The 26,210-nt window shown below is 39.8% G+C and overlaps 3 protein-coding genes across 4 annotated transcripts; 2 read left to right on the plus strand and 1 right to left on the minus strand.

Annotated features, from left to right (window-relative positions):
• Nucleotides 1-392: 392 nt before the first annotated feature.
• Nucleotides 393-12,022, plus strand: LOC101157567 (adaptor related protein complex 2 subunit mu 1). Its single transcript, XM_011486655.2, has 13 exons — nt 393-652; nt 2,964-3,085; nt 5,625-5,890; nt 6,095-6,177; nt 6,462-6,467; nt 6,619-6,754; nt 8,284-8,428; nt 8,664-8,681; nt 9,128-9,247; nt 9,348-9,483; nt 10,574-10,671; nt 10,847-10,958; nt 11,069-12,022. The coding sequence occupies exons 2-13, from the start codon at nt 3,012-3,014 to the stop codon at nt 11,201-11,203; spliced, it is 1,329 nt and encodes a 442-aa protein (XP_011484957.1). The 5' UTR covers nt 393-652; nt 2,964-3,011; the 3' UTR covers nt 11,204-12,022.
• Nucleotides 12,023-12,116: 94 nt separating this feature from the next.
• Nucleotides 12,117-20,034, minus strand: pcyt1aa (phosphate cytidylyltransferase 1A, choline a). Of its 2 annotated transcripts, none has more exons than XM_011486653.4 (9): nt 19,666-20,034; nt 17,565-17,678; nt 17,255-17,351; nt 16,468-16,584; nt 15,212-15,363; nt 14,984-15,062; nt 14,553-14,695; nt 13,831-14,019; nt 12,117-13,700 (listed from the first exon to the last, which is right to left on the minus strand). In XM_011486653.4, the coding sequence occupies exons 2-9, from the start codon at nt 17,676-17,678 to the stop codon at nt 13,497-13,499; spliced, it is 1,095 nt and encodes a 364-aa protein (XP_011484955.1). In that variant the 5' UTR covers nt 19,666-20,034; the 3' UTR covers nt 12,117-13,496. The 2 variants fall into 2 exon arrangements, with proteins under 2 accessions (XP_011484955.1, XP_004079211.1); XM_004079163.5 differs by having other exon boundaries at nt 17,565-17,682; nt 19,666-20,026.
• Nucleotides 18,799-25,732, plus strand: and3 (actinodin3). The gene is made up of 6 exons (XM_011486652.3): nt 18,799-18,896; nt 23,258-23,355; nt 23,607-23,670; nt 23,750-23,794; nt 24,642-24,790; nt 24,864-25,732. The coding sequence occupies exons 2-6, from the start codon at nt 23,341-23,343 to the stop codon at nt 25,533-25,535; spliced, it is 945 nt and encodes a 314-aa protein (XP_011484954.1). The 5' UTR covers nt 18,799-18,896; nt 23,258-23,340; the 3' UTR covers nt 25,536-25,732.
• Nucleotides 25,733-26,210: the final 478 nt, after the last annotated feature.

Consider the following 26,210-nt stretch of genomic DNA (forward strand, 5'->3'; position numbering starts at 1 on the left):
AACTGGTCAGATAAATTCCGTCATTCTGAGATATTTAAGGTCATGATTGCATTTCAAAGCAGTGAATTTAAGACTTCAGGTGAATAAACAAATGATATAATGAAGGTTGAACAAAAGCAGATTTAAAAACATTACACAGAAAAGTACGAATATATTATGAGTGAAAAACTTTTAACTTTTATAATCAACTATATAAATTTATATATTGCTCATTATTTGAGATCAATTTGTTTATAAATTGCAGGCGATTATTGACCAACAATTGTTTTTGACTTAAAATGGTCGAAATCAAAGTAAAAAAATATCTTTGGGTCTTTTTGGTGCGATTGATTGGGAACATTCCTCAAGGCTTGGCCTATCGCTTTATTTTATAAACTAGTTTGAAAATACACATTTCTAACTACATTGGATGAACAGCTCGTGTAGTTTCTCAACTGCTAGGCAGGCCTGGGCGCGGTTAACACCCAGCCATCGTACTGGCCGCGCCTTTTCTTCCTGTCAGCGGAACAGGCGTGCGTAAGGACGGCGAGTCAGCTGACAGTTATCGGGGGACCGGGGCAGCGGGTGTGTGAGCAGAGATTCTGCTCTGCAGACGTTATATTTAAGACCAGGCGGGAAGGGAAAAACTCCTGGTGTTGGTGAGAGGACCAAGGTAAGTTGACAAATTTGTCGTTGTATCCGGAACGAAACGATTAGCTAGAACCCAGTGACTCGCGAAAAGCAGGTCAGCGCTTTCCCCTCTATGCTAACGTTAGCAGCTATTTGCCTAGCTAACGTCAAGCTAGCAGGAGTTAGCCACACGATAACAGAAATGAAGTAATTTCCATTTTGTGGAAACGCTGAAACTGCCGCGTGTGCATGAGATGTTTAAAACACATTTGTCGAACGAGCGACATTGATTGTTTTAACAAACACGTAACCGTTTTGTGTAGAAAACCTGTCAAGTCGCAGAATTGTAGTACTTGTGACCGGATATTCCGTTTGAAAATTCGCCATGCACGACGGTATTTCACTGGAAGCCATCGCCTGCTAACCCGCTATCGCTAGCTAAATTAGCTTAAATTAGCAGTCTGCTTTTACCGAAGAACAAACACTCGGCTGTGTTGCGTCCACGTAACTGTTTAAACAAAACGTTACTGGTAAACTTGGCCCTTGCTTTTCTACAAACATTTGAAATGTATGACTGTATGAAAATGGCCCCAGTGAGTGAGCAGACATCTTGACTTCGCCAGAAAAAAGAGGCGATTAAATCTCTTCAGGTTTTGTGCGGATGGTTAAGTCACGACTTAGCGGTGTTTAAGCGGAAAACATGCTGCTAATCCTGCAGCTAACGTGTCAAGTCTCCCATAGTGTCGGTTTTTCGATGTTTGGATTTTCTGCTCGAGGAATTTGAAATGTCCTTCATGGTTTCCAGAAGGTTCATTCTTATCATCAAGGAGAGAAAAAAGGAGGGACAGAGAGAAATTCCTGTCTCCAGCAGCCCTTAAGTTACTTTTTGTATTTTTTTAAACCTTAAACTGCTACTTCTGTTTTTTTTTTTTTTTTTTTTTTTTTTTTTTATCTAAATTAAATTGATGAGCATTTGTATTCGGCTAAGTGACACATCAAAGACCCACTCCAATTAAAATTGTGTTTTTAACATGTTCTTGACTTGTGGCACTTTTCTGATTATAGAGGACGTACATTAAGAAAATTGAGCTTAAAATTGTGTTTGAGTATTTCTATATTCAAATTGCTGTGAATCAGGAGCAGACGAAAAAACTCCATTGGAAAATGCTCATAGCAGGGAAGTAGGTGCTGCAATCATTGGGCCACAAGCTCTGTACTCCGCTACATTTTGATGCATCCACTTGCAGACTAATAGATCCATCCATGCATGTCTGCATTTTCCTCGCCTGAACTGATATCTGGCTCAACACTGGACAGCTGGACAGCTCCAAAAGTGCTCGCCGTTTTTATTGCTCCAATAATTGGGTTGGAGGTGTGAATAGCTGTAAGCTAGCGGGAGGGCATTAAAACAGATGGATAGAGGCAACTTGGAAACAAACTACCCATAACAGCTCCTAATCTTCTTCTTCTATCTAATATGTCACTGGAGGAAAAGAACTGCCGTTTCATTAGTATGGAGATCCATTGCCTCATCAAGTCAGCGTGTTGGATATGTGTGTGCATCTTTTTGCTTCCTTCGAGTCCGAATGGAAGAAGTGCAGCTGCAGGAATTAGTCAGCTGGCAAAAGGGAAACGAGGATGAGAGAGAAAAGAGGATGTGAGGGACAAATGTGTCTCTGTGTCACCAGCGGTGACTCCCTCACTTTCACTTCTCCTGGCTAATTTTTAATCCTCCATGTCAGTAGTTTTCAGGTAGATACTCAATATGACTATGGATGGAGGCTTAAAACCAACTTTATATTCAAAAAGGATGCATTTTTCTTGTAAAATTACAACTTTGCTCTCATAATTTTACGACTTTGTTCTTGTAAATGTTGATTTTTTTTTTTTGTTGTACTTAATTTTTATTTACTTGTATGGGGCCTTAATATTTTGTTGTAGATATGTACCCCAAAAAGGTACTAGATTTAAATACATGTTTGTATTTTTCAATCATGCATATGAAGATCCCAGCAAAAATGATCACAACAAAAAATGAGATCTTTAACACAAGGTGAATATGTATAAGAAGTAAAACACATTGTGTGGTATTATTCTTTACTACACCAACAATTTTTTCTTCCTTTTTTGATACACAAATCACATTTCTTCATTTAATTTTTATTTTGTATAAATTTAGTGCTTTGTAAAAAAAACTATATTTATAAACTCTGTTTTAAAGATTTTATTGATTCATTGAAGATTTTCCATAAATAAAATATATTCTGAGAGTTACACCTTTGTGAGGGGGGGGGGGGGGGGGGGGAAGCTTGGGGACCACTGCCTTCATGTCGTTCCTTTCTGTTTTTTGCCAGGTGGTGTTTGGTTTCATCATGGCAAGGTGTGTTTGAGAGGCAGCCACAATGATTGGAGGACTGTTTATCTACAACCACAAGGGGGAGGTCCTGATCTCCCGTGTCTACCGAGATGACATAGGGTATGTTTGACACGAACTAACCTTCTGTAAGTCTCCTCAAGTTGTGGAAGACTTCAGTTCAATGGAACTATCTGGATCCTGCGTTGGAGGGCTAGCTGGAGTTGATCTCCTCGATGAGAGGATTATGTCACCACATCCAGCTAAAATCATGTCTGCTTGTGCAAGGAAGCTGAGTTAGACGTAAGCCTGGATTAAATCATCCGCTCATATAACATTGTTTAAGGGATTAGATGCTATTTATTTAACAATCTGAAGGCCTATGCAAATTGAATAAATGATTAGAGTTACAGATGCTCAGGCGCATTATCAAACCACACTCTCTGCTTTAGCTAGAGCTGTTCATCAAGAGTTGACTTTTGTTTTCAGTTCTAGAGGCAGGAAGAATTACAGAGAACCTAAATTGGATGGTTAAAAAATACTTGGATGACCCATAGCTAGTTTCTTATGTACAAAAAGTATTATTTATGGTCTTTTAAGTGTTGTTCTTTCAGATTTAAAACAATCAGCAGATTGTGCATGTCCATTGACTAAACCAGTGGTTGAGTTTTAGATGCAAGGCCTCATTCATGGCTAGGAAACTTGTTTCAATCAAAATGTCATAGTACTGTGAACCAGAACTTGCAGACTTGTTGACTTGGGGGTTTATGTTGTCTTAGCGGACTGTTCAGTCGACATACAGAAGAAGAATGGGCAAAAAGTTGCACAGCAGATTTACCATATGGGTCAATTTAAAGGCAAAATCAGAATTCAAAATTTTTTTTGTGCATTGGTATAGTTCTGAGGGAGGATGGCAAAAGCAAAGTGTGCATGCCTAATGCAGGTGTTCAGTAGGATTTCTTGCATCTGCACATGCGGCTCTTCAAATACATTTTCCAAACATAATAGAACACTTAAGAAAAGCGTACACTTCTTTCCACTTTTCTTCTCTTTGCCACAATTAGTTGTTTTTGCTTCATTTTCAGCCATTGTTGCATTCTTGATCATCCTCAGCAGCTTCTGTCTTCTCATACAGACACAATGCGTTTTGCTGAATAAAGCGGGAAAAGACGGAAACAAAAGAAACCCTGATGTAGCAGTTCTTGACTTTGCATAATCCGCTGGAAAACTAAAACGCTATGAACTTGAGGCATGTTTGCAGTAATGTTGATTGCCATTACCTTAGCCCACACACTGTACTAAAGGGGAATTCAATCTGTTGAGGTGTTGCACTGTAAACCCCAAGGATAAAGTGTAGTAAAATAATGCTAACCTTGTCCCCTAATGATTTACCTAGCCCCCCACTTCCCTAAAAAAACCCTCACCTTACTCATTCTGTCTACACAATGCACGAAAATGTCTCCTGTACATTTTTGTCTTCATCCTTCTCTCCTCTCTATTTTCTGTATCACCATTATCCTCCATCTGTCCATCACGGTCCTTGTAGGAATAGGTAAGAGCTACTGCAGCCTCTACAGCATGAACCCCACCTTTTAAAGGCTACAACTCGAGGATCTCATGAACCCCAAAGTGCATGCACATCTGTCCAACCATCAGGATTCCTGCTGATTCTTCTAAGCATGTCACCTGTCATGTTATCATCTAAAAAAAGAGAGATTTAAGGAATTCATACATAACCAGAACTGCCACTTCTAGCATGTCATTTGAGCATGGAAATTTTCCAGGCAAGTCATCTGAATTGTCATTTATTCATTTAATTTCTGTTTTTTAATTCAAAAGTAATGAGAGAGTTTGGATTAAATCACCCGGTTAAAGCTAGACCTTGGATTTAACTACAGCTGGACATAAATTTGCTGCCAGTTTGTGTTTTTTGTTCATTTGTGGTTAATAAAAACACCTCACACCCCAACCAGGTAAGGCAGCATCCTGAACTAACATGCCTCACACTCACTCCAACACGTCCACTTGTTTCCATGGAGTCTTCATGGACAGTTTTTTCAGCGTGTTAACATCTGTGAACCAACCCGGCCTGTTTCACACCGCAGTGTTTATAGGAACCGTGGTGCAACAACCATTAAGGGATCATACAGATCCTCTACATCATTTGTGATAATTGTATGTTTCTGGTTTTGGTAATGTCTGTTGTGAGTTGATGTGCACTCCAGAATATTCCCAGCAATTAGCAGTGTGGTTTGGTACTTTTGTCAGGACAAGCTCCATCCTGTCCACTGTATCCGTTTAAATTGAGGGCTGTTGAGCATTGTAGAGCGTTTTACCACAAAAGAACTAGATAAAAATCCTACTTGGATAATTATTGGTTTGAAACATTTTTTTTGTTTCCACAAAGTCCAGTTAATGTTTTTGCTGTGCTGTGAGTTTTTATTTGTTGGTTTGATCACAGTTTAGACATTAAAACGAAGTGTCTACCTCCTCATTCTCCCTCTGCATTTTATTCCTATTAAATATGTCCATGCTTTAGAGAATTTTTCTTTTTTTGCAAAAAATATTTTCACGTCAAACGATCCATTCTCATTTGTCACAAAACCTTAATCCGTTGACTCCATTCCTAAACTTTCTTTCTGCTCCTCTTCTTCTGTGGCAGACGTAACGCCGTGGACGCGTTCCGCGTGAACGTGATTCACGCCCGGCAGCAAGTGCGATCCCCAGTGACCAACATCGCCCGCACCAGCTTCTTCCACGTCAAACGCTCCAACATCTGGCTGGCGGCCGTCACCAAGCAGAATGTCAACGCTGCCATGGTGTTCGAGTTCCTCTACAAAATGTGTGACGTCATGACGGCCTACTTTGGCAAGATCAGCGAGGAGAACATCAAGAACAACTTTGTGCTCATCTATGAGCTGCTGGATGGTATGAAGTGACTGTTCAGTTTTAGACGGTTGTTGACACAAATACAAAAATCATGCTTTGACTGATCTCTGAGAGTTGGGACGTTAGCACCAATATTTTGCTTTGAAGTTTCTTTCTCGGAGCTGTTAGCTTTCATCATTTCATGATCTAGGGTTCTCTCTTGCCTATCTTATCTGTTGCTGATAGTTGTGTTTGTTTGTGCAGAGATTCTGGACTTTGGTTATCCCCAGAACTCTGAGACCGGGGCCCTAAAGACTTTCATCACCCAGCAGGGCATTAAGGGACAGGTACAACATCCACACTCTGACTGATCAAAAATAGGCTAAATGTATGCTGTCTATATGTGTAAAATTATACAGAATGCTAAAATAAATTCCTGTTAATCCTGTTATAAAGATGAATATGGGATGTCGGTAGAACGTTTCTTTACCATTCTGTGCTTAAAATAAAGAAAACACCTTTTCTTTTGGTTTATGTATTAAACTCACACCAAACAGTTGACATATGCTAAAAAATATATTTTCTTTTCCATGTCATTTCCTCTGTCTCCTGTGGTATTTGGACCCTTCAGCACCAGGTAATATAATGCTACACTCCTCAGATAGTGAAACAGGGTTATATTTTTCGATCTTTCTTTAGTGGGATCTCTTTTTCAAGGCCTTTTTTGTGTGGTTGAAATTCGGTCGTCCATATCCATCTGCATTATGGCTTTTCTTTCTGCCTTTCAGACAAAAGAGGAGCAGTCTCAGATCACCAGCCAGGTGACGGGACAGATTGGCTGGCGTCGTGAGGGCATCAAATATCGCCGCAATGAACTATTCCTGGATGTGCTGGAAAGTGTGAATCTGCTCATGTCTCCACAAGGTCAGTTAGTTTTCCCGTCAAACATGATCTAGGAAAACATTTGTGTTTAGTAAATGCATCAGACATGTCAAGTAGTTGCAAAGTCTTTCAAAGTATTACATGGACAAACTTCTATTTTTAAAACTTCCTGTTCATGCTTAAAGTTGAGGACTCCAATTTCTGTTTTGATCTTTTGAAACAATACTTGCTTATACAATTTTTTTCTATCGCTTGTTCAACTGTAGCATCGAAAGTTGTTAGATATGAATTCCATTGTTTTGAACATGTTCACAATTACTTTAAAAAAAAGTTGGTATTTTTGGTTGTAGTTGAACAAAAAGAGAAAAATGTCCTATTTGAGTATGACTTAAATAATGTACCTCTGAACATTAAGGACTTTTAGGTTAAATTGTCCCTAATAATCACTTTTTGTAACTTTTTAGAGGAAAATGTGTTTGTAATGATGGATTAGTGCTGCATATTTATAAAGTAAAGAAAATGCAGCTGATTTTTTTAGAGTATTATTCGGCTCTGATCGGTTTCCTAAATCCTTTGGGGGTTTTTGTGTGGGTTTTTTTTTTTTTTTTTGGGCATACTCCATGGGTGTGTCCAAATTTGAGGGCTGCATCCTTCAATGGCGGCCTTCCCGGGTGACGTTGGCCGGGTTCTGGATGTTAACGACTGTGAATTTGGACAAGTCTAGTCTTTAGATAATTCCAGCCGTTACATCATCGGCAAGTGTCCTGTCGCCTAGCAACCGTGGGTCCCGAACAGAGAGGAGTGGTGAAGCAGGCATGGAGCTCAAAAGTTTCCTGGCTTATTTGATCCAACTTTTAATCTTGTAATTGTAAGGTGTAATTATCTCCAACTCCAGGTCCCGCTTCACAGTCCAGCATTGTTGTCAGAAAATCTCCAGGTTCTGTCGCGATGCATCTTTGATGGTGGTCCTCAACAGCAGACTGGATGTTATCAAACTTTGTCTCAAGTCGTGTGATGGAGGCATTAAACTCCGCTGGAAGGGTTGCTCTGTGATCTTTTAGCGTAGCCACGACGGGCTCGTCGATGGTATCATCCTTTTTTGTTGTTCTGTTCGCCATCTTGTTGTGGTCGGGGGTTATTACAGACATTAAGACACAGTTATATGCACTTGTTTGAGTATAGCAAGTGAGAGAAAATTAGAAGGCAAATGTGATTTAGGCAGTAATCCAAACGCATCGGTTATTCCGTCATGGCGGCCATCCAGAACCCTCAATGCCGCAATGCATCTTGGGATATGGACAGCATAGAAGCATACACCAGACCAATCCTTGAAATTGGGGGGAAAAAGGCGGCCGTATTCGTTGGCCGCATTTGAAGGAGTCCTTGCATTTGGACAGCACTTGTCTTGGAGCTGTGACGTAAACATCCTACAAATGCAGCCCAGGAAGAACCCAGCCCTCGCATTTGGACACAGCCTATTTCCAAATTTCTAATTATTTTTTACATGAAGGGTTTCTGGTGTAGAAGTTTGGGTTAAAACTCGTCATGGCTGTCCCCCTCCCTGATTCCAGGCCAGGTCCTGAGCGCCCACGTGTCGGGTCGTGTTGTGATGAAGAGCTATCTGAGCGGAATGCCAGAGTGCAAATTTGGAATGAATGACAAGATTGTTATCGACAAGCAGGGCAAGGGAGGAGCGACTGACGATGCAGCGAAGAGGTGAGTGTTAAAACGGAGGCAGATGGCAACTCGACGATAACCAGACCCAATCTCCAAAAATACCAAGAATGTGAAAATTGAAAAACGGAATGTGCCCGTCCCTCTGTCCTGTACCCGTGTTGTCATCTTAGTCACTACAAACAAACAAGGCCTTACAGTTAATTTTCTCATTTTTGCCTGCCTTTGGATGCATCTCTCCTTTTCTTTTCCTTCTTTTCTATGTGCTGTACCTCAGTGATTTAGGGGGAGGAAGGTACTGTACTGACAAGTGTCCCCCCCCCGCCACCTTAACACACACCCCTCGTCTTGTCATAGCTTTCAGTAGTTTAACATTTCATGCACTGTGACCCTTCCACACAACTGGTGCAACCAACATTTGCCTTAGAAACTCCTCAGTGGACTGCCTGGTTTAGTAGATTGGTATGTTTATTAGCCCACACCCACCTGCTTGACCTATGACCTTAACACCTATCAGAAACTGTCATCTTTAGCTGCAGAATAGTGACATTAACTCAAAGTAGGCTCACATGTTTTGGTGTCAGGTGTTCCCTTTGCTCTCCTCATTTGTTGCTTTTGTCACTTCTTTACATTGAGGGAGGGGAGTCCTGGTATCTTTCTAAGACGATGCCTTGGGATGTTGAACCTGAAATACTCCATTAATCCTAAACTAGTTGACTTCTGCGTTTGTGTTTTCCTCAGTGGGAAGCAGTCGATTGCCATCGACGACTGCACCTTCCACCAGTGTGTGCGTCTGAGTAAATTTGATTCTGAGCGGAGCATTAGCTTCATCCCTCCTGATGGAGAGTATGAGCTCATGAGGTCAGTGGTTAGATCATCCATTTCAACTTTTGCACTTCCTTTTATGTTATTTGTTTGTTTTTTAAAAAGGGGAAGTTTACTCAGGATCATTCCTCTGCAGGTACCGTACTACTAAGGATATCATCCTGCCATTCCGAGTCATTCCTTTGGTCCGGGAGGTGGGTCGCACTAAACTGGAAGTCAAGGTGGTCATCAAGTCTAATTTCAAACCCTCTCTGCTGGCTCAGAAGATCGAGGTTAGTGGCCCTCCTGTCAAGCTACGTTCACATTGCAAAGAAAAGTATGTCTGAGTTTGGAACTTCAAAGTTTTTACAGCTGTTTTTTGGCTCTACGTACAAATGTGCGTTCGATGGTCCTGATGGGGCCGTGAGTTAAAGTTAAACCAGGTTGAACTTTGACCAATCAGGAACTCAGATTTGGTTGTGGCGTATGGATGGCGTCCCCCTGTAATTCACGGAGAGGCCAACTGTTTGAAAATTGATCATGAAAGAGGAATGAATAATTGCGGTCGCTATGAAAGAAAAAAGCCTGGAGCAAGATTATCATCGCTTTAATGTTTCAGACAATAGAAAAAGAAGAAGCCCCTTCCCACTTGTCCAGTGTGAACACCATGGTCTGAATGGGGGTTGTTGAATTCGTAAATGTCGTTTTCTAAAAGAGAAGCTGTATTTTTTTGTATTTCAAAAACAATCTCCTGCATTTTTATAAATCCATTTAGAAATGACATAAAAGAAACTGTTTATTAGTTTATCTGGATTAATGCCTTTGTTTCTTTTTATTTTAATAAATTTTGCTTATTGGTACTTTTAGTTTGGTATTATGTTTGTTTTATTTATTTATATTACTCATTACTCTATTTTATTACTTAATACTGTTTTAATCTGCTGCTTACACTTTGCTTTTTAGTTTTCTGTTTGTAAAATACTATACTGTAAAAGGTTTTTGGATTTGAATGTTCTAAATGGAAAAGATGCAGTGAAATTGTTAATTTTGTTAATTAAAAAAAAATAGGAAAATATTAGCTTTGCTTATGTGTCTGCAAAATATAGACGATGCTTTTGTTCTAGTGTGGAAGAAACTGAGTTGCCTTGGTTACGCAAATGTAAAAACTGCTAATTATATTAGAAAAAGCTACATTATTACCAGGAAGCATTGTATGTATACTATTGTTAATCTGATATTTAATGATAATCTGATGGAAGTGGTGTCGGTATAAACAAGCTCACTCTACAGCGCTAGTGGTTGGTTTATTTGAGTGTGATGAGACTGACCTTTGGATCTGGAGCAAATTCTGCCTGCAAAAACACAAAATTCTTCACTTCTCAGGTGCGAATCCCAACACCCCTCAACACCAGCGGAGTGCAGGTGATCTGCATGAAGGGAAAAGCCAAATACAAGGCCAGTGAGAACGCCATTGTTTGGAAGTGAGTACAAGGGGAAAAGAGCTTTATTACTTACACATTTTAGTTCAGTTTTAGCCTCACATCCACACTCATTTCTGGGTAAATCTTATATTTTAGTGTTATTTTACATAAAGCTTAGCTATTTTAACCCTGTATTACTTAAACACTCATCTGCGTTCTGATCTGTTGTCTCTAGGATCAAACGCATGGCTGGAATGAAGGAGTCTCAGATCAGCGCTGAGATCGAGCTGCTGCCCACCAATGATAAAAAGAAATGGGCCAGGCCTCCCATCTCTATGAACTTTGAGGTGAGGGCATTCAGCTCCATCTAAGCATCAGTTACTTGCTTGCTTTCCTCTTTGCCCACTAACCACCAGCCTGCTGTACTGCTTCACGCCAACTCCTCTCCTTTCTGCAGGTTCCTTTTGCTCCGTCTGGCCTGAAGGTCCGCTACTTGAAGGTGTTCGAGTCCAAGCTCAATTACAGTGACCACGATGTGATCAAATGGGTGCGGTACATCGGCCGCTCCGGCATCTATGAAACGCGCTGCTGAAGCTGGACACCACCAGGCGGCGATCTGACCACTTCCCTGTTAAGAATTTGTTTCCTTCTTTCTCCTCCTCCTCTTGTCTTCTTTTCTCCCTTCAGTCTCATCACTTCTCTCCTATCATCCCTCCTTAAATGGGTGTTGGCGACTGAATTTGCATCATAAATAAGAGAAAAAAATAAATATGGTATAATGCACAGATATATGCAAAATGTGAACCATTGTATCGTTTCTATCTAGTAGTGGTGAGTAAATTTGTGAACCAACTGGTGTCTGAAAGGAAAACCAAGCGTGTCAGAGGGAGGGGAGGACTGGGACTTGGAATGAGTGCTCTGTTGTTTAGTCAGTGTTGTTGCTCCACTTTCTACTCATTTTAGACATGACAGTTACAGTTGGTGAGATGGTTTCTTGATGTCATTTCTCTGTACATTTACTCAAAAACAATTGAATATCTGAACATTTTTCCCCCAGAATTTGAATACGAAAACTTTCAAAATAGTCTTCTTTTTTTGGGTGTAGTTTAAAAATGACTTAGATGTTTGTTTTTTGTATTATTCCTTTTCTGCGCTCTTTAATGCGTTGTCACAGAATTTCAGAGGCAAAAGTTGCTGTTGTCCCCGATGTGCTACTTAAGTCGTACCCCCCCACACACACACACGTTAAAGCACTAAGATGAACTTTGTCACACTAGTAGATGTGAAGATCAGTCCCTGGAGTGTTTGCAGTGACATGAGGTCTCCCCCGGTGTTTGCTTCGCCACCGTTAGCTTCTTCATGTTTGTAGCCCTGGTGACTGTTCTGTCCAATAAACTATGTAACCAAACCAGCTTTAGTGTGTTTTTGTTTTTTACTAATTCTAAATAGGTTCGTTACTGATTTCTTTGGCTTAAATTGCACATGAAGAATAAAAAGAACTGTAGTTTTGTCAAAGTGTTTATTTTTTTTGTTTTGTTTCCTCTACATCAAGAATGCAAGACAATATTCCAGACGGTAACATTTGGGTGCCAGCCTCTCAGGGCTGTTATTGGAGTCTGCACTTTAAGGACATGCTCGCACTGAAAACAGACTCAAAAGGAAAAAAGATTCCACGAGAATCAAAGCCAGGCTCTCCCAACGTTGCTTAGCACCAAATTCATGGCTGTTTCCAGACGACGTCAGACTGGATCCAAGTCCCTGACACTGAAACATCTGGCTCCTAACCCTTTGAAAGAGATCTTTGTAGCTTTGCTTTACAATAAAGAGACTTGTCCAAATTTGATCAAGAACATTGTTAGTCATGACAGTAAAGCATCAAATCCTTGGATCAGGTGACTTTAGCTACACATGCTTTTAAACTATGAGACCACACTGGAAATGAAGCCGAATTGCAGCAGCAATGTGATTCCTCTATGCTGACCATTCAAACCTGTTCTGAATATTATAGATCAGACGCTTTTTCATTGTTAAAAAAGCTCACTTAATCGTACAGTGCTGTTCTTTAATCGTGCACATTAATGTTTCTTTTATGGAAGCATAATCCTCACAGTTCAAATTTGAGCTTTTTTGTCTTGTGTTGATTTTTTTGCTTTAACCAAAGAAAAAAAAAACAAAAGGATACTAACTACAAAAAATAGTCATTTTGTGCATAATTTTAAAAACTTTTCACTTTTACGCCGCTAAAAAAGGCGTCTTGTTTGAAATTAAGTCTTTCAAAGACTGTCATTTAATAAAATTTAAAAGAATTAAACACAAAGATGCCAACAGCTGGAAATGCTCGACTCTGAGAGCTTGCACACAAACAATGCATGCAACAACAAAAGTCAACATTTCTGCTGTCAGGTGCGGATCCCATGTAATCTGGAGAGTTCAGAGTTTTTAAGAACATCTTAGCTAAAGGAAGAGCAAAGTATTAAGCGTCCCAACACCTGAGTGAGCTCGTTCAAACCCTTTCTTGCTCTGCAGTGTCCCATCCCCACCTCTATTAAAACTGCTGCAACAAAAGGCCGAGCGCCAGTCATGATGGGAACACCTGAGCTGGTGTTCCACCTGAAGAAGTTCCAAGACGGCAGTGAATAACTGCCTACAAAAAGTGGCAGACATACATGAACGCAACTTTTAAAGAACTTAAGTGACTAGTGGTAAGTGTTAACTTGACTTTTACAAGACACAAAAAAATGAATAAAATCTTTTTCTTTTTAAATTATGTGATCTAGAGAACCTGGTCGTTCCATTTGAACAAGACATGGTGCTAAAACTAAATGAACACCTTGATGAAAACCGGTTGTGACTGGGACCCCACAGACTGAGAAGTCAGGCGTTTCCTAACTCTCATCGTCCTCATCGTCGTCCTCGCTGACGAGGTATCCCCGGGCCCCGCTGTGGTGAGGCGGGGAGGCCTTGGAGAAGAAAGGAAGCCTGAATGTGGGAGAGGGCGAGCGCTCCTCGCGGGTGGGGCTGCTGCTGGGGCTCTGCCGGGGGCTGATGGCCTGCAGCATGCGGCCTTTTCCTTCTTTCAACATGTGCTTCTGATGAGGAGAGAAAAACAGCACTTTGAAAAACTTGATTCTTCCTTTTCAGCACAGGAAATAGAGTCACTATCAGACTTTTTCTTGTGCATGTTTGGCTGCAAAGTGCCATCAGAAAACCCCTCCTCACCAGAGCTCCTTCTGGGCCAAACATCTGCAAAAAGTTGCCGATGAACTCCCGGGATTTTTCCTCCCACTTCTGGATGAGGTCGATGCTTTTCTCTTCCACTTTCTGGACAAACTCTTTGCTCTTCTCCTCGACGTCTCGCACCTTCCTCTTCACCTTGTCCACGCGCTCTTGCAGGTGATACTTCTTCTCCTGTTAGGAAATTAGACAAAAACCGAAATAAATCGACATATTAGAAGAGTGTGAAGTGAACCACACAATCATTAAAAACAGGTTTAAAAATCAGAAATATTTCAAATGTCCTGATTTAAGAGTCCCTCTGATGAACGTCTTCTATAAATAAAAGCGTCCTTGAATCAAACGAGGTCACCTTTAATGCAGCGAAAGCTTTGTGGAAATTCTGTCGACATTTCAGGCAAATGTTGTGAAATGATGTCGAGAGATTGACTAAAAGAAAAGACTGTAATAATCCAGCCAAGGTCCAAGTGCAAAGAAATGAACAGTAATATAGTTATACTACAGCAGGAGGTCAAATTCCATCATAGTTTATATATTTTTTTTTATTATTGACTCGTGTCAAACTGTTTTAATTAAGAATAATCTAACAAAAATCTCTTATAGCTTACTGATTTCTCACAGTTGAAAATTCAAAGGAAGTAGACAGAAAAGCAGCCAAGAACAGAATCTGTGCCTAAAGTTTGTGTTTAGTTGGTGAGGTGGCGTACATTGATGAAGCTGACGTTGAGTTCTTTGGCCGTGTAGCCTCTCTGCAGGTTGCGCCTCACGTACACGTCATAGTCCCGAACGATGCGGGTGATGATGTCCGAGGTGGAGATGCCTTCTGTCCGCTGGGTGGGAGCGAACATACCTTTCAAAAACCCAATTTAAAACAATAATTAGTCTGCAGATTAGCAAACAGATCAAACCTGTCTGTCATATGTTCCCTGCAGTGACATAAACAAAGTTCAGGCAAGTTCTGAAAAGAAGATTTTTCATCTGAAGTCCAAATTGCAGACTAAATTTTATAAGAAGTTCATATTTATTTAGTAGTAAATGCCTTAAACTTTAGTTGAACATAGAGTCATTTTTGATCCATGTCCAACTATTTTAGCTTCCAACAGATAAAATCCCGTCTTCCTTTTAATGTGCTGCTCACCTGCATCTTTAATGTGCTTGTATACGTCGTCACTTCCTGCCGATGAGTATGGGATGTCGTCATGGGCCACAAAGTCGATCTAGAGAAGTGAAATCAACACACTAAATGCTCATTTCCGTTCCATGTCCCACTAATCACCGGATCAGGGATGGTGGCAACTCCCTTCCCACATGAATCTTTCAATGGGAAAAAAAAAAAGTCTCTTTTTCTGTTTTGACTGCCACTTACTCTGTGTTTTGCTAGAAACTCTGGCGTTAGCGTCCATGGAGCATTCCGCACCACCTCGTCCACGTAGCGGCAGTGTGTGATGGCGTCATAGCGTTCGTCTTCGTTCATCACGGTGAAGCCCTTGTATTTGTGGGTGAGGTCATCGCTGCACACTTCAAATCACATGAAAGGATTATTTCTGAAATCTATACACATTCATTGTAAAACTGAAAGACACAAAACAACACACAACAAACCGAGTGTATACATAGAAATGACAAGACTTTATCATTCCAATGAAACAGCTATTGAGACTAAGGCTGAATTTCACCAATAATTTCCAGAATCGATTCAATTTACCAGAGCCTTTTGATTCTGTTGATCCAATTGATTTGATTTAATTCAGTTCAATTCCCTTTTGAATTTACACAGCTCACACATTTAGACACCTTTGTATAGAAATACATTACTAATCAATATATGTTTTGAGGATATTCATATTAATCTGGTATAGTTCTCATACTGTAAAATGTATTAGTGAAATAATAAACCAGAGTCACATGGTTTCTCAAACAGAGAAGCTCCAACAAAAACGTGCCATCAGTAACATCGTACAGGCTCTAAACCGGCTCAAAATAAATGTTCTGCCTCTCCCTGGAGGCTGTTTCAGTTTGGCCACTAGGTGGAGCTAGTGCTATAACATTTCACTTTATTCTAGAAGATTTGAGCAGAAAATGGTGCTTTAGACCACAAATTATTACTTTTAAAAAGATTTTGGGGAAAATTCATGCCTGTGAATATTGAATATGCAAAGTCAGCAACGTATGTTTAGGCCTTGTGCTATCTTAGATGACCCCACCCTTCCATTGACGTGTTCCCCCTACCATGACAAAGGTGGATAAAGGTGGAAAGATTTCATGTAATCCATGGACACCAGTGAAGATCACAAATCATTGAAGAAAAAAGGTTCAGAGCACTGTCTAGTGGGTCTAGATGACCCAACTCCCAATGTTGAAGTGCCTAGGATAGCACAAGGGTTAGGTCGACCAAGCGTTAGCATTAGTCATCCTACAGGAAATTCCATTCTACACTAGCACCAAGCTAGTCCACTTTGCATTAGGTCACCGGAAAAGGAAAGGCAGAAAAGATCGATCTCTATTTCTATGGATTTGTTATTGATCTATTAAGCTTGGATCGATTCCGATCAATTTATCGATTTGATCAACCCAACCCTAATTAGGACACGCACAATACTACACAAAGACTTTCATTCTTACCTCCAACAATCAGATGCGTGTTTGGAAAGAGGCGTTTAGCCTGCATGAGCGCTCTGGCGTGACCCGAGTGGAAAACATCAAAGATGCCGTCTGCGTAGACACGAACGGGTCTGTCAGCTGCACGGAGACAAGATGAGATACGGACGCCATGACTACAGATGACAGGCACAGAAACGAGTCCACACAACGCTGGGAAAACCATCGATTCTGAATAACACTGTTCTCATCGGTTTAGTAGATTCAACCAAAGGTTTTGGCCATCTTTGAAATGTCTTAAATAACACTTTAAAGAACAAATGTTTGGAAAAGCAATCAGAAAAACCAAATGAATTGAGAGAGAAAGAAAGAGATATAAACAAACCATATCAACCAAGCAATAAGCATGAGAGTGGAGAGTTGATGATTTGGGCTCAGTTTGTAGAACTTCATTACCTACATCTCTAATTCTTTATACCCTTCTGTGGTGAAATGTGAGTATTTATCATTTAAACCTTAAAGGAAAATTTTTTTAATAGTTTTTTCTATTTCTATTTTCTAACCAGTGTATAACTTGATATCTGAAATGGGCTTAATAGATCTGTGTTTTGTCGTTTTTTTACTTTTACTGGACATCAAATCAAAATTCATTTGAGTAATATGTCCTGTAACAAACCTTAAATCAGAAGCCGGTTCATTTTCGACAAGAACAAACTGCTTGACGGTTAAAAAGATAAACAAATGTCACATCATACAAAATCAAATCCCTCAGAGACAAGCAGCAGATGAGGAAGAGGAAGTTTAAACTCACGAGGTGTTCCCCTCTTTGCCTCCTCCATGGTGACTCTCTTATAGGGTTTCCCATCGGGCTTGATTTCATCTGCGAAAGGCGCTGGGTTTCTTAATCCCTACAGAACCGAACGCAGCAGAATGAGAGGACACCCCCGGCAAATGAAATATTGATTCACACAACATAAGGCTGCGACAGAACACATCTGATCTAGTCATCGTCTGGCCTAAAACGAAAACCCCAACCCTTTTCTTCTTTGATCCGTTTGAATTTTTAGAGAGCCGTGTGGACCCTACGGGACAGCAACGCTGCCCCGTGACGGCTGACTCACCACAGTGCATCTGGGGATTTTCCCTGGTCTTTCTCCTTCATCGGTCTCTCCATTGGAGTCCTCTTTTTTTCTCTTCCTGGACAGCAGCAGGTCACAGGAGCTTTGGGCCTCCATCTGTCTGGAAAGTAAGACCAAATGCCTCTAAACTGTGAAATGTACTGGTTTCCTAAGACTTGGACCGTGATGTAACAGACTCACAGACGTTGCGTTACAGTGTCGTGTGTCAATGTTTCCAAAATGCAGGTCTGTTACTTAATCGGCTGACTGTAAATCCCAACAGCTGTGGGGTTATAAAGTTGACATGCCGTAGTTTTACCTTTGACCGACTCACAGAAGCTGCACACTACATGAGCCCGAGCTGGAATCCCGGCCAAGCTGGAGATTGCAACACTTTTCTGTAAAACTCACAGCCCTTCCTTAGTATTTGATGGTTTTGGAAATGAATAAATGTCGATAAATGGCCACATAAGACCCAGACCTGCTCCACAGTCAAAAGGTGCATACATTTATGAAAGCTGAGTGACTTTCACTACTTGTCTCATTATTTCAAATCATTTTAGTTTATTGACACTTCTAAATAAATCCGATCATCCACTTCTCATAACCCGCTATATCCCCCTCGGGGTCACAGGGTCACCAGGGTCAGTTCCAGCTACTGTTGGGGGAAGGCGGGGCATACCCTGGGCAGGTCCCCAGTCTGTTACAGGGCACACAATCACTTACACACACATGCACACCTAGGGACACTTTAGAATAACAAATTAACCTTTGAAAGTATGTTTTTGGACTGTGGGAGGAAGCCGGAAAGAAAAGCCACACATACACAGGGATAACATGCAAATTCCACACAAAAAAGGCCAGTGCCTTCTCACTGAGAGGCGAGAACACTAAAGAAAATAGTTCATCAAACTGCCTACCAATCGTAAATTTGCATATTTTATATTTTTAAAGCTGCCATCCAATCTTCATTATTCTAAACGCGTTTAGGATTTTTGTGCTTCCTCTAACACACCCATCCTGTCTGTAAGTGCACTGTAAAACAAAAGTGACTGCTAGAATCCAGTCCAAGCCATCTGCAGATACAGGCTGTGCCTCATTCCACACATTCCACCACACCACCAACAAATAAAGCTCATTAAAGTGAGTTAAATAGTGGCCTGTGTGTCGGTGGCATCTTCAGCTCAATGGGTTATCAGTGTGAGACAGCACGATGAAAACAAGGGCACGGCTGCACACTGTCCTGCTGGGGACGGCAACCTTATCCGACATTGGGCATTTGCACAAGCAATCCACCTCTTTCTTTTGGCAGCTGCTGGTGGCTGGGACTAGAAGGTACAGCAGGGCTTTAGCGACAGGAATGATTTACAGCAACAGCACATGTCATCGCTGAAAAGAGCTGCTATAATAAGAAAGCAACAAAAAAGACAGAGCCAAGGCTTGTCTGACTAAAAGCACCGGAATAGGAGTGGGAAAAAAATGACAAGTAACACATTTTTTGATCAATAATGCATTACCTTTTCACTATTATTCACTCTTTAGCTAATGTATTCATTGTGTCATAAAGTTTACATTTATGTAGCCTAAGATTTTCACTTTACAGTTGACATTATGAAGTTACTAAATACAGATTATTACTTTATACACAAGAATTAAATGTGTATATTGTAAATCAAAACCAAACAATTGAAATAAATTATCAGACAATTGATTTTCAGTTCTGTAGATGTTTCTACAGTTACATAATTAGCTGGGTATTCCGTTTATGGGCGTTTTGGGTTTCTTTCCTGGCCTCCCAACAGTTTCAGCCACAACCTTCATCTACATTTCACAAAGATAGCCTGTTTAACAGCACAAAAAGTAAATATCTCTACAAAGTAGCCAACATCCGTCACTAAACTTAGGTTTATATGTCAGATTCAAACAGAGAGAAGTCGCTGTAACAGCTGACGGGAGTAGCTAAACTGGTGACACTAGTTGATCAGCTCAGCACTTTCAATTCCCGGCTTATGAACGATCAGGAGCGCAACAAAACCACCAAGACGCTAACAAATATCCGGCGCGTAGGAGGCTAGAAGTAGATATTCAGTTTAATTTTGCGTACCGTTTTGTCTTCTGTCCGGGACTCTGCTCTGGAGTGGTGGGCGGATTCCAACACTCGTCCTGTCAGCAGACTAAGCTAGTACTGCTAAGTAGGCTTGGATGCTAGCTGGCTGTGAAGTTAAGGCGGCTTGTTAGCTAATTTTAGCCGTTAGCAATCTGTTCATCTACCATGACTATAACGGAATGCAGAAACAACTTCCAGAACATTAGCGCCAAAATATTTTTACCATCGATAGCACAGATAAAAATGTGAATATAACGTAAAACGAAACGATGTATTTGCAGCGACAGATGGTACTACAATGCTGACAGGTCAAAAAATTGGGAACTACAGAACTTCATAACAGGATATGACGTAGGATGCGAATGAACCGTTAGACTGCCATCTAGTGGATATCTATCTATCTATCTATCTATCTATCTATCTATCTATCTATCTATCTATCTATCTATCTATCTATCTATCTATCTATCTATCTATCTATCTATCTATCTATCTATCTATCTATCTATCTATCTATCTATCTATATAGATATACATATATGTAGATAGATACATATATGTATATCTATATAGATAGATAGATGATAAAGATATATCTATATCGATAGATAGATAGATAGATAGATAGATAGATAGATAGATAGATAGATAGATAGATAGATAGATAGATAGATAGATATGTAAAACGCCTCTAAAAGCAAGTTATGTAGTGAATTTTACAGTAGTACAGATCTCCGGCTTCCTCCCACCATCCAAAAACATGCATTATAGGTTAAACAGAAATTCTAAATTGTCCATAGGTGTGAGTGTGAGAGTAAATGGGTGTGCGACAGACTGGTGACCTGTCCAGGGCGCCCCTTGCCTGAGCCCACAAGCCCATAGGTCATAGGCAAGGCCATAGCCTATAGGCACTGGCAACCCTGTGACCCCGAAAGGCACTAAACGGAATAGAAAATGAATGACGACTGAATGTTCAACAAAAATTTCATAAAAAATTCAAAGCAATTATAAATTATAATAAATACTTATCAGGGACTCAACTATGTATTTTTTTCTTTTGCACAACTGATTCTTTTCAGTGTATTCATCCGTTTCTTGTCATTCTTTAAAGATCCTGTATGTAAAAATTTAAGTCAACTTGTTCAACTTCACCTGAAGCCCTTTTTGAACTTTGTATATCAACATTCTTTGTTAACTTTTATTTTATCAGTTTGAAGTAAAATAAATAGACGTAAATATTTTAGTTGAAAAGAGTAGAAAATAACTTTTTTTGCTGTTACCATTTATTACTGATGGTTTAGCAGCACATTTTAACTGTGTTTTGATGTGCAAATTTATCTGATGAGATTCCAGTAGCATGTCAACCACAGATTAAAAAAAGAATAAATGTTGCTTTACAAAAAATTCTAAAACATTACTATTTTTGATATTTGCCAGAACTCCACAGTGGTTTGCCAGTGCAAACCGGTGCTCGCGCTCCGTCACGCGATGCAGGAAGAGAGGGGGGACAGCGCGTGTGAGTGTGTAGAGCGCATACACGCGCAGTGAGTTTTGGAGTTGAGGAAAAAGTAATCAATAAAGTTCTTCTTGAAGAACTGAGACTGGTTCTTTGGTTTAACCTGCTCTGGAGGCTCTGAGGGTTCGAACGCGGAAGTGAACCCCGAAGGAAGATCAGCCTCACCGTTATATTCTGTTCTGCATCCAGCTTTAAATGTCTGCGCACACAGAGGCAGCAGGGAGGGGAGGGGGTGTGGGCCGGTTTAGGTGATCAGAGCGACTTGCCGCCTGCTGTGATGCTACCACACTTTATAGTGGCTAGTGGGGTGGCCACTGGCCAGGGGTGGCACCACTGCATAGTACATCCATTTACAGCAAACAATAAAATATTGACTTAAGTAAAAATTTTGTTATTGCAGTTCTTTCTATTTTAATGCTTGAATTGCACAATAGCTTAATGGCAAATTGGAAACTTTAAACAAATTCTAAATCCTGAATTCAGGTGACATTAATGAAATGATTTTGTCTCATTTATATGGCTGGCTTTTTTGTGTTGTTGCTTTTTTAAAAATATTTTGTCCTTTTTAGAATTAAAAAGCCAGTGAAACTGTGATTATCAAGAGCAAAATGTACCAGAAAATGAATCAATATGTTGATTGCCAGGTAACTGGCATTAAAACTTTTTAGATCAGAGGAAATCTGAGATGTCTTAATAATGCATCCATGTTTTATTGTCTGTTTGATTGTGACTTTGTGAAGGTTTTTATCCATTATAAAATGTTTGAACTATAATGTCTAACATTGTTTTTTTTGGGGGAAAACCAGAATCACTGTTAGGTTTGAGATGTGCTTTCCTTAATCTCTGTTCTCATTTATGGACCCAGTATTTAACCAGTCATTCTCCTTTAAAAAAAACAAGAAATAAAAAAAAAAAAAAACCTAAAATAAATAAATAAATAAACTAACCTTTTTATTCAAAGCTATAAGAAAATGTGAGGATTTTAAACGTATGGTATTTTTTCCCTCTCAGATCACGCCTTCTCACTGATTTATTGTGTCCGACTATTTTGTTATGTGTCCAGGTCAGATAAATATGTGTAGTTTGGAGGTAACGGATGGCTTTACCCCTCCATTTTTGTCATGCACTCAGAAAAATTACAGTACCGTGGTTACCATTAGCCACCTGGCCGAACTCCTCAGACTCTCTGTCTCCTTCTGGCAGTCTTTGATTGCAGTGGTAGCTGCTGATTTAAGGGATAGAATTACTTCAGGTGATGAAATGACAAACGGGCGACTGACAGGCATAAATAATAATACAATTCAGTACCCTAAAGGACAAAATGAATTGAAAAAAAGGTTTGATCCATTTTAGTTAGAATAGTATGACCTTATGTACCATTGCTGGTGATTCTTAATTGAACTTTTGTAGCTTCACAACCCATTAAATCGTCAGTTTCTCATGCTTTTTTTCTGTTAATCTACAAGGACGGTTCAATGTGTAAACTAACAGATATTTGTGAATTAATAAAAGTTCAAATGTTTTCTTGAAAAAACAAAATGGTGAAGGTTTAGTCAGTTTAGCTAGCTCATAAATCCTGCATGTGTCTGGCTTAAAGACTGGCTGACATGACTTCTCTGTTTTTTGACTGGAGTTGAAAGGAGCAATCCAGCTGTTGGAAGCAGAGGCCTAATTGTTAGCTGTCAGGAAGCAGTCGGCAAAGACGTGACACGTTTCACCTGGTGGAGGTGGTTTGTTCTGTGGAAAAAGAACAAACGTGTTTTGCAGGACAAACCTTTTTATAATTCCTTTTCTTTTATTTCAAAGCAAAAAAAAGAAAAAGAAAATGGGATTAATTAAGCTCATATATAAGTGGAGGTCCACAAATAAAAGTTTGGCCTTATCTACATTTTTTACAGTTAGTTAAAACATACATAAGATATAAAGGAAAAGCTCAGACTACTCCAGGGGGTGTCCCCTATTGTTACAGCGCTGCTTCACATGGCTTAATAAGGTCTCACATTTTGTTTGAAGCTGATCTTCAACTGCTGCTTTATAGTTGATATACTGATGAAGCGGTCCACGTGTTTACAGGAAATGCAGGCTGGGTGGAGTCCAGCCTTCTGTGATCTCAGCTGTACTTATGGATGAGCAGCTGAGCTGCAGGAGAAACCAGGATGCAGCAGCAGCAGGTAGGCATACAGGTCCTCTATTTCAGTGTGTGTTCAGTTAAAAGTTGAAGATATCAGAAAAACAATCTTTTCTGTGAGTTGTTAAAAAAATCCAAAAATACCTTCGCTAGTGGAGAATTTTAAATGCAAAACAAACTGTGCGTTCAGCAAGATGAAAGATGATAGAGTTTAAGTTATTGGGGTTTTTTGTGTCTTGATTAGTTTACAAATAGTTCCAACTAAATTCAAGATTTTTTTTAATTTTATTACAGAGATCAAGGATGGCTTCTCAGGTCTCTGTGTTGAGTTTTTTCTGTTGCCTGCTGTTAATGCCAGGTTTGTTTGAGTAAAATGCATAAAACATCCAGTTATGGTTTAAAACTTTTTTGTCTCAAATCCTGTTTGCCTCCCACAGGTTTGCTGGAATCAACCTCTCTGATGAAAGTCAAACACTCTGCAGGTACCGAATCACCTTCTGGCTCAGATTGGTCGATGATTTAAGCACGACTTTAAAAAATTAACCGCGTGATGATATTTCTAGGTGGAGCTGAAATTAAAAGGCAACAAAAATCAAATCTCGGGAGTGAAAATTTATGGCAAATTAAACTGGAAGTCACAAATGAATTTAAAAAAAAATTAAAAATTACAGAAAATGAAAGACATATTAAACGACAAGACACTAAAGATTTTACACTATTCTTTTAAGCTTCCATAGCGGAGATATTGTGCTAAAGTCTGAGAAATGCAAGATTTGTGTTTAATGGCTTTACCTTTTGCAGAAAATGAAATGGAAGAATAATTAAAAGAAAACAATAAATAGAACAAAAGACATTTATTTCTAAAATGAATGTTAAAAAATGTCTTCTCTAATAGAAAATGTTTTTACAACCTATGTTTAAACCTTATCAAAAAACGAAGCTATTCAACATATAGATGACATTTGAAGCATTTAGAATTTAAAACGTGAAGAAATCTTTGAAGGGTCTAAATTTGTAACAAAACTCCTTCTTTCTCCCAAATTTCATTTTTAAATTGTTTCTCTTTGTTTTCTGTTCTTATCTTTTTCTTTATTTCTTCATTCTTTTGACCAAATCAATTTTTTTAAATAAGAAAAACAATGTATTTAAAAAACTTTGGTAATGCCTTTGGCGAAGATGATAATTCAGATCTTTGTGCTCAACATTCTTTTTTCGAAGTGATAGAAGAATGATTTAATTTAGGTGTTTTAAAAAATAAATCTAAAAGGTTTGATACCAGAGATAAATATAGGTATCATATCATATTGTTGCGTCCTTTTTCTTTCCAAGGACCCTCACTGAGGATCAATTCTGCTGCAGCAAATGATTTCTTGACCAATTCTCGACCAAAAAGGAACATTGATCCAAAGTGGTACAGAGCCAACCCTGATTTCCAGTCTTACTACCGCTACTACAACAGCATTGGGCACATTGAAGGAGTGAGGAAACGTCCATCTAACAGCCCAAATCCTTTTTTTTTCTATCTCTAACACGTGTCTGTTTCTCTGTCAGCTCTATGAGATCGACAGGATCAGGATGTTGTATCAGCAGATGCGGAACTTGGAGTTGACCTATGGCCCAGATGCCTCCAAATACCAAAATGCCTTAGGTTTCCTAACTAGCACTGTGGGACCTCCAACAACAACTCAGCCTCCTCCACCTCCCACCACACCTGCCCCAACACCAGATCCTCTGGAGAACGCCCAAAGGATCTACCTGTGCAACCCCAAGGACCCGCTGTGCAAACCCCAGATCGTGTACCTGCCGACGGGAGCTGTGCCTGTTCTCTGCGACCCAAGACTCAATCCCGCCTGCGCGCCCAAAACAGAGGAGGAGATGAAGGCTGCGTCGGTGTCCCGGCCATCTACAGCCACTCCTGCTCCTGCAAAGTCAGAGCCAGCTGTCCCTCCCGCTGACGGAGCCAAAGGCATGGAGTACGACTGTGACCCGTACTGGGATCCCGACTGCCTCGTCGACCACCCTCCCCGACCCGTCCAGGAGGCATCCACGCCAGCAGAACCTGCCGAAGAACCAGAGGTTAAAGAGGAAGAAGCAAAAGCGGAACAGAGCGCTCCTGCAGCTCCAGCAGGGGTGAAGAAATCCCTCTACCCCCATTACGACCCCTATGATTTCAAACGTGACCTGTATGACCCCTTTCGTTATGCTCAGCCAGATCCACAGTGAATCCAACCAAAAGGGTCCAACACTAATGGCATTCGTGCAAATGATCATTTTCTAGATTATGGACAGAAGCAGGTTCTTTATATTTTTCATATGACAAACCACACAGTGAGTCATGTATGGACATACAACCAATGAAAGTAAATGTATCAATAAAACAACAACAAAATGAACAAAATGATACAAAAGTCTGTTACTGAGTTTGTAATTTTTTTTCTAATTTGTTATTAAATGAAATCTACAAATTTAGAAAAAATAGAAAAAAACACCCCACTCATTTTGTTTTTCGATAATTTTAAAAGCATTATTTAATAAATGTAAAACCAATGAAGTTTAAACAGCCAATTTAGCATTTATACAGTCAGTTGTAATGAAGCACATGCAGACAGATTACCAATTATCAATCATTTTCCAACAAATTTTGATTCATCTCGCATTTCTCCTTTTGCTTTTATTGTTAGGTTTTTGCATTGATCCCCCTTTTTCCTCTTTTGCGGTTGTGCTTAAATTTGTCAGTTTTAAGTGGAATATCGACCGTCTAAATTTGATCAGTCACTTGTGCTTTAAAACATTTAAGTAGATCTCCTTGTTCATGTTCGGCCCTTTCAAAGCAGCTGACAGGAGTTTTCTCACTGGTAAATTTCTAATTTTATTAAATGTGTAAGGCCATTTGAGTTC

Source organism: Oryzias latipes, chromosome 17 (assembly GCF_053564925.1).
Source record: "Oryzias latipes strain Hd-rR chromosome 17, Olatipes_Hd-rR_3.1".
Lineage (NCBI taxonomy): Eukaryota > Metazoa > Chordata > Actinopteri > Beloniformes > Adrianichthyidae > Oryzias > Oryzias latipes.

Excerpts from the sequence above, each read along its gene's own strand:
- LOC101157567 (XM_011486655.2), top strand. The coding sequence starts at position 3,012 with ATGATTGGAGGACTGTTTATCTACAACCACAAGGGGGAGGTCCTGATC. Across the intron at positions 3,086-5,624 it reads GTCTACCGAGATGACATAGG|ACGTAACGCCGTGGACGCGT; the intron begins GTATGTTTGACA and ends CTTCTGTGGCAG. Across the intron at positions 10,959-11,068 it reads CCATCTCTATGAACTTTGAG|GTTCCTTTTGCTCCGTCTGG; the intron begins GTGAGGGCATTC and ends TCCTTTCTGCAG.
- pcyt1aa (XM_011486653.4), bottom strand. The coding sequence starts at position 17,678 with ATGGAGGCCCAAAGCTCCTGTGACCTGCTGCTGTCCAGGAAGAGAAAA. Across the intron at positions 16,585-17,254 it reads GGCAAAGAGGGGAACACCTC|CTGACAGACCCGTTCGTGTC; the intron begins GTGAGTTTAAAC and ends GTCTCCGTGCAG. Across the intron at positions 13,701-13,830 it reads TTGGCCCAGAAGGAGCTCTG|AAGCACATGTTGAAAGAAGG; the intron begins GTGAGGAGGGGT and ends TCTCCTCATCAG.
- and3 (XM_011486652.3), top strand. Across the intron at positions 23,671-23,749 it reads TTGCCTGCTGTTAATGCCAG|GTTTGCTGGAATCAACCTCT; the intron begins GTTTGTTTGAGT and ends TGCCTCCCACAG. Across the intron at positions 23,795-24,641 it reads GAAAGTCAAACACTCTGCAG|GACCCTCACTGAGGATCAAT; the intron begins GTACCGAATCAC and ends TTTCTTTCCAAG.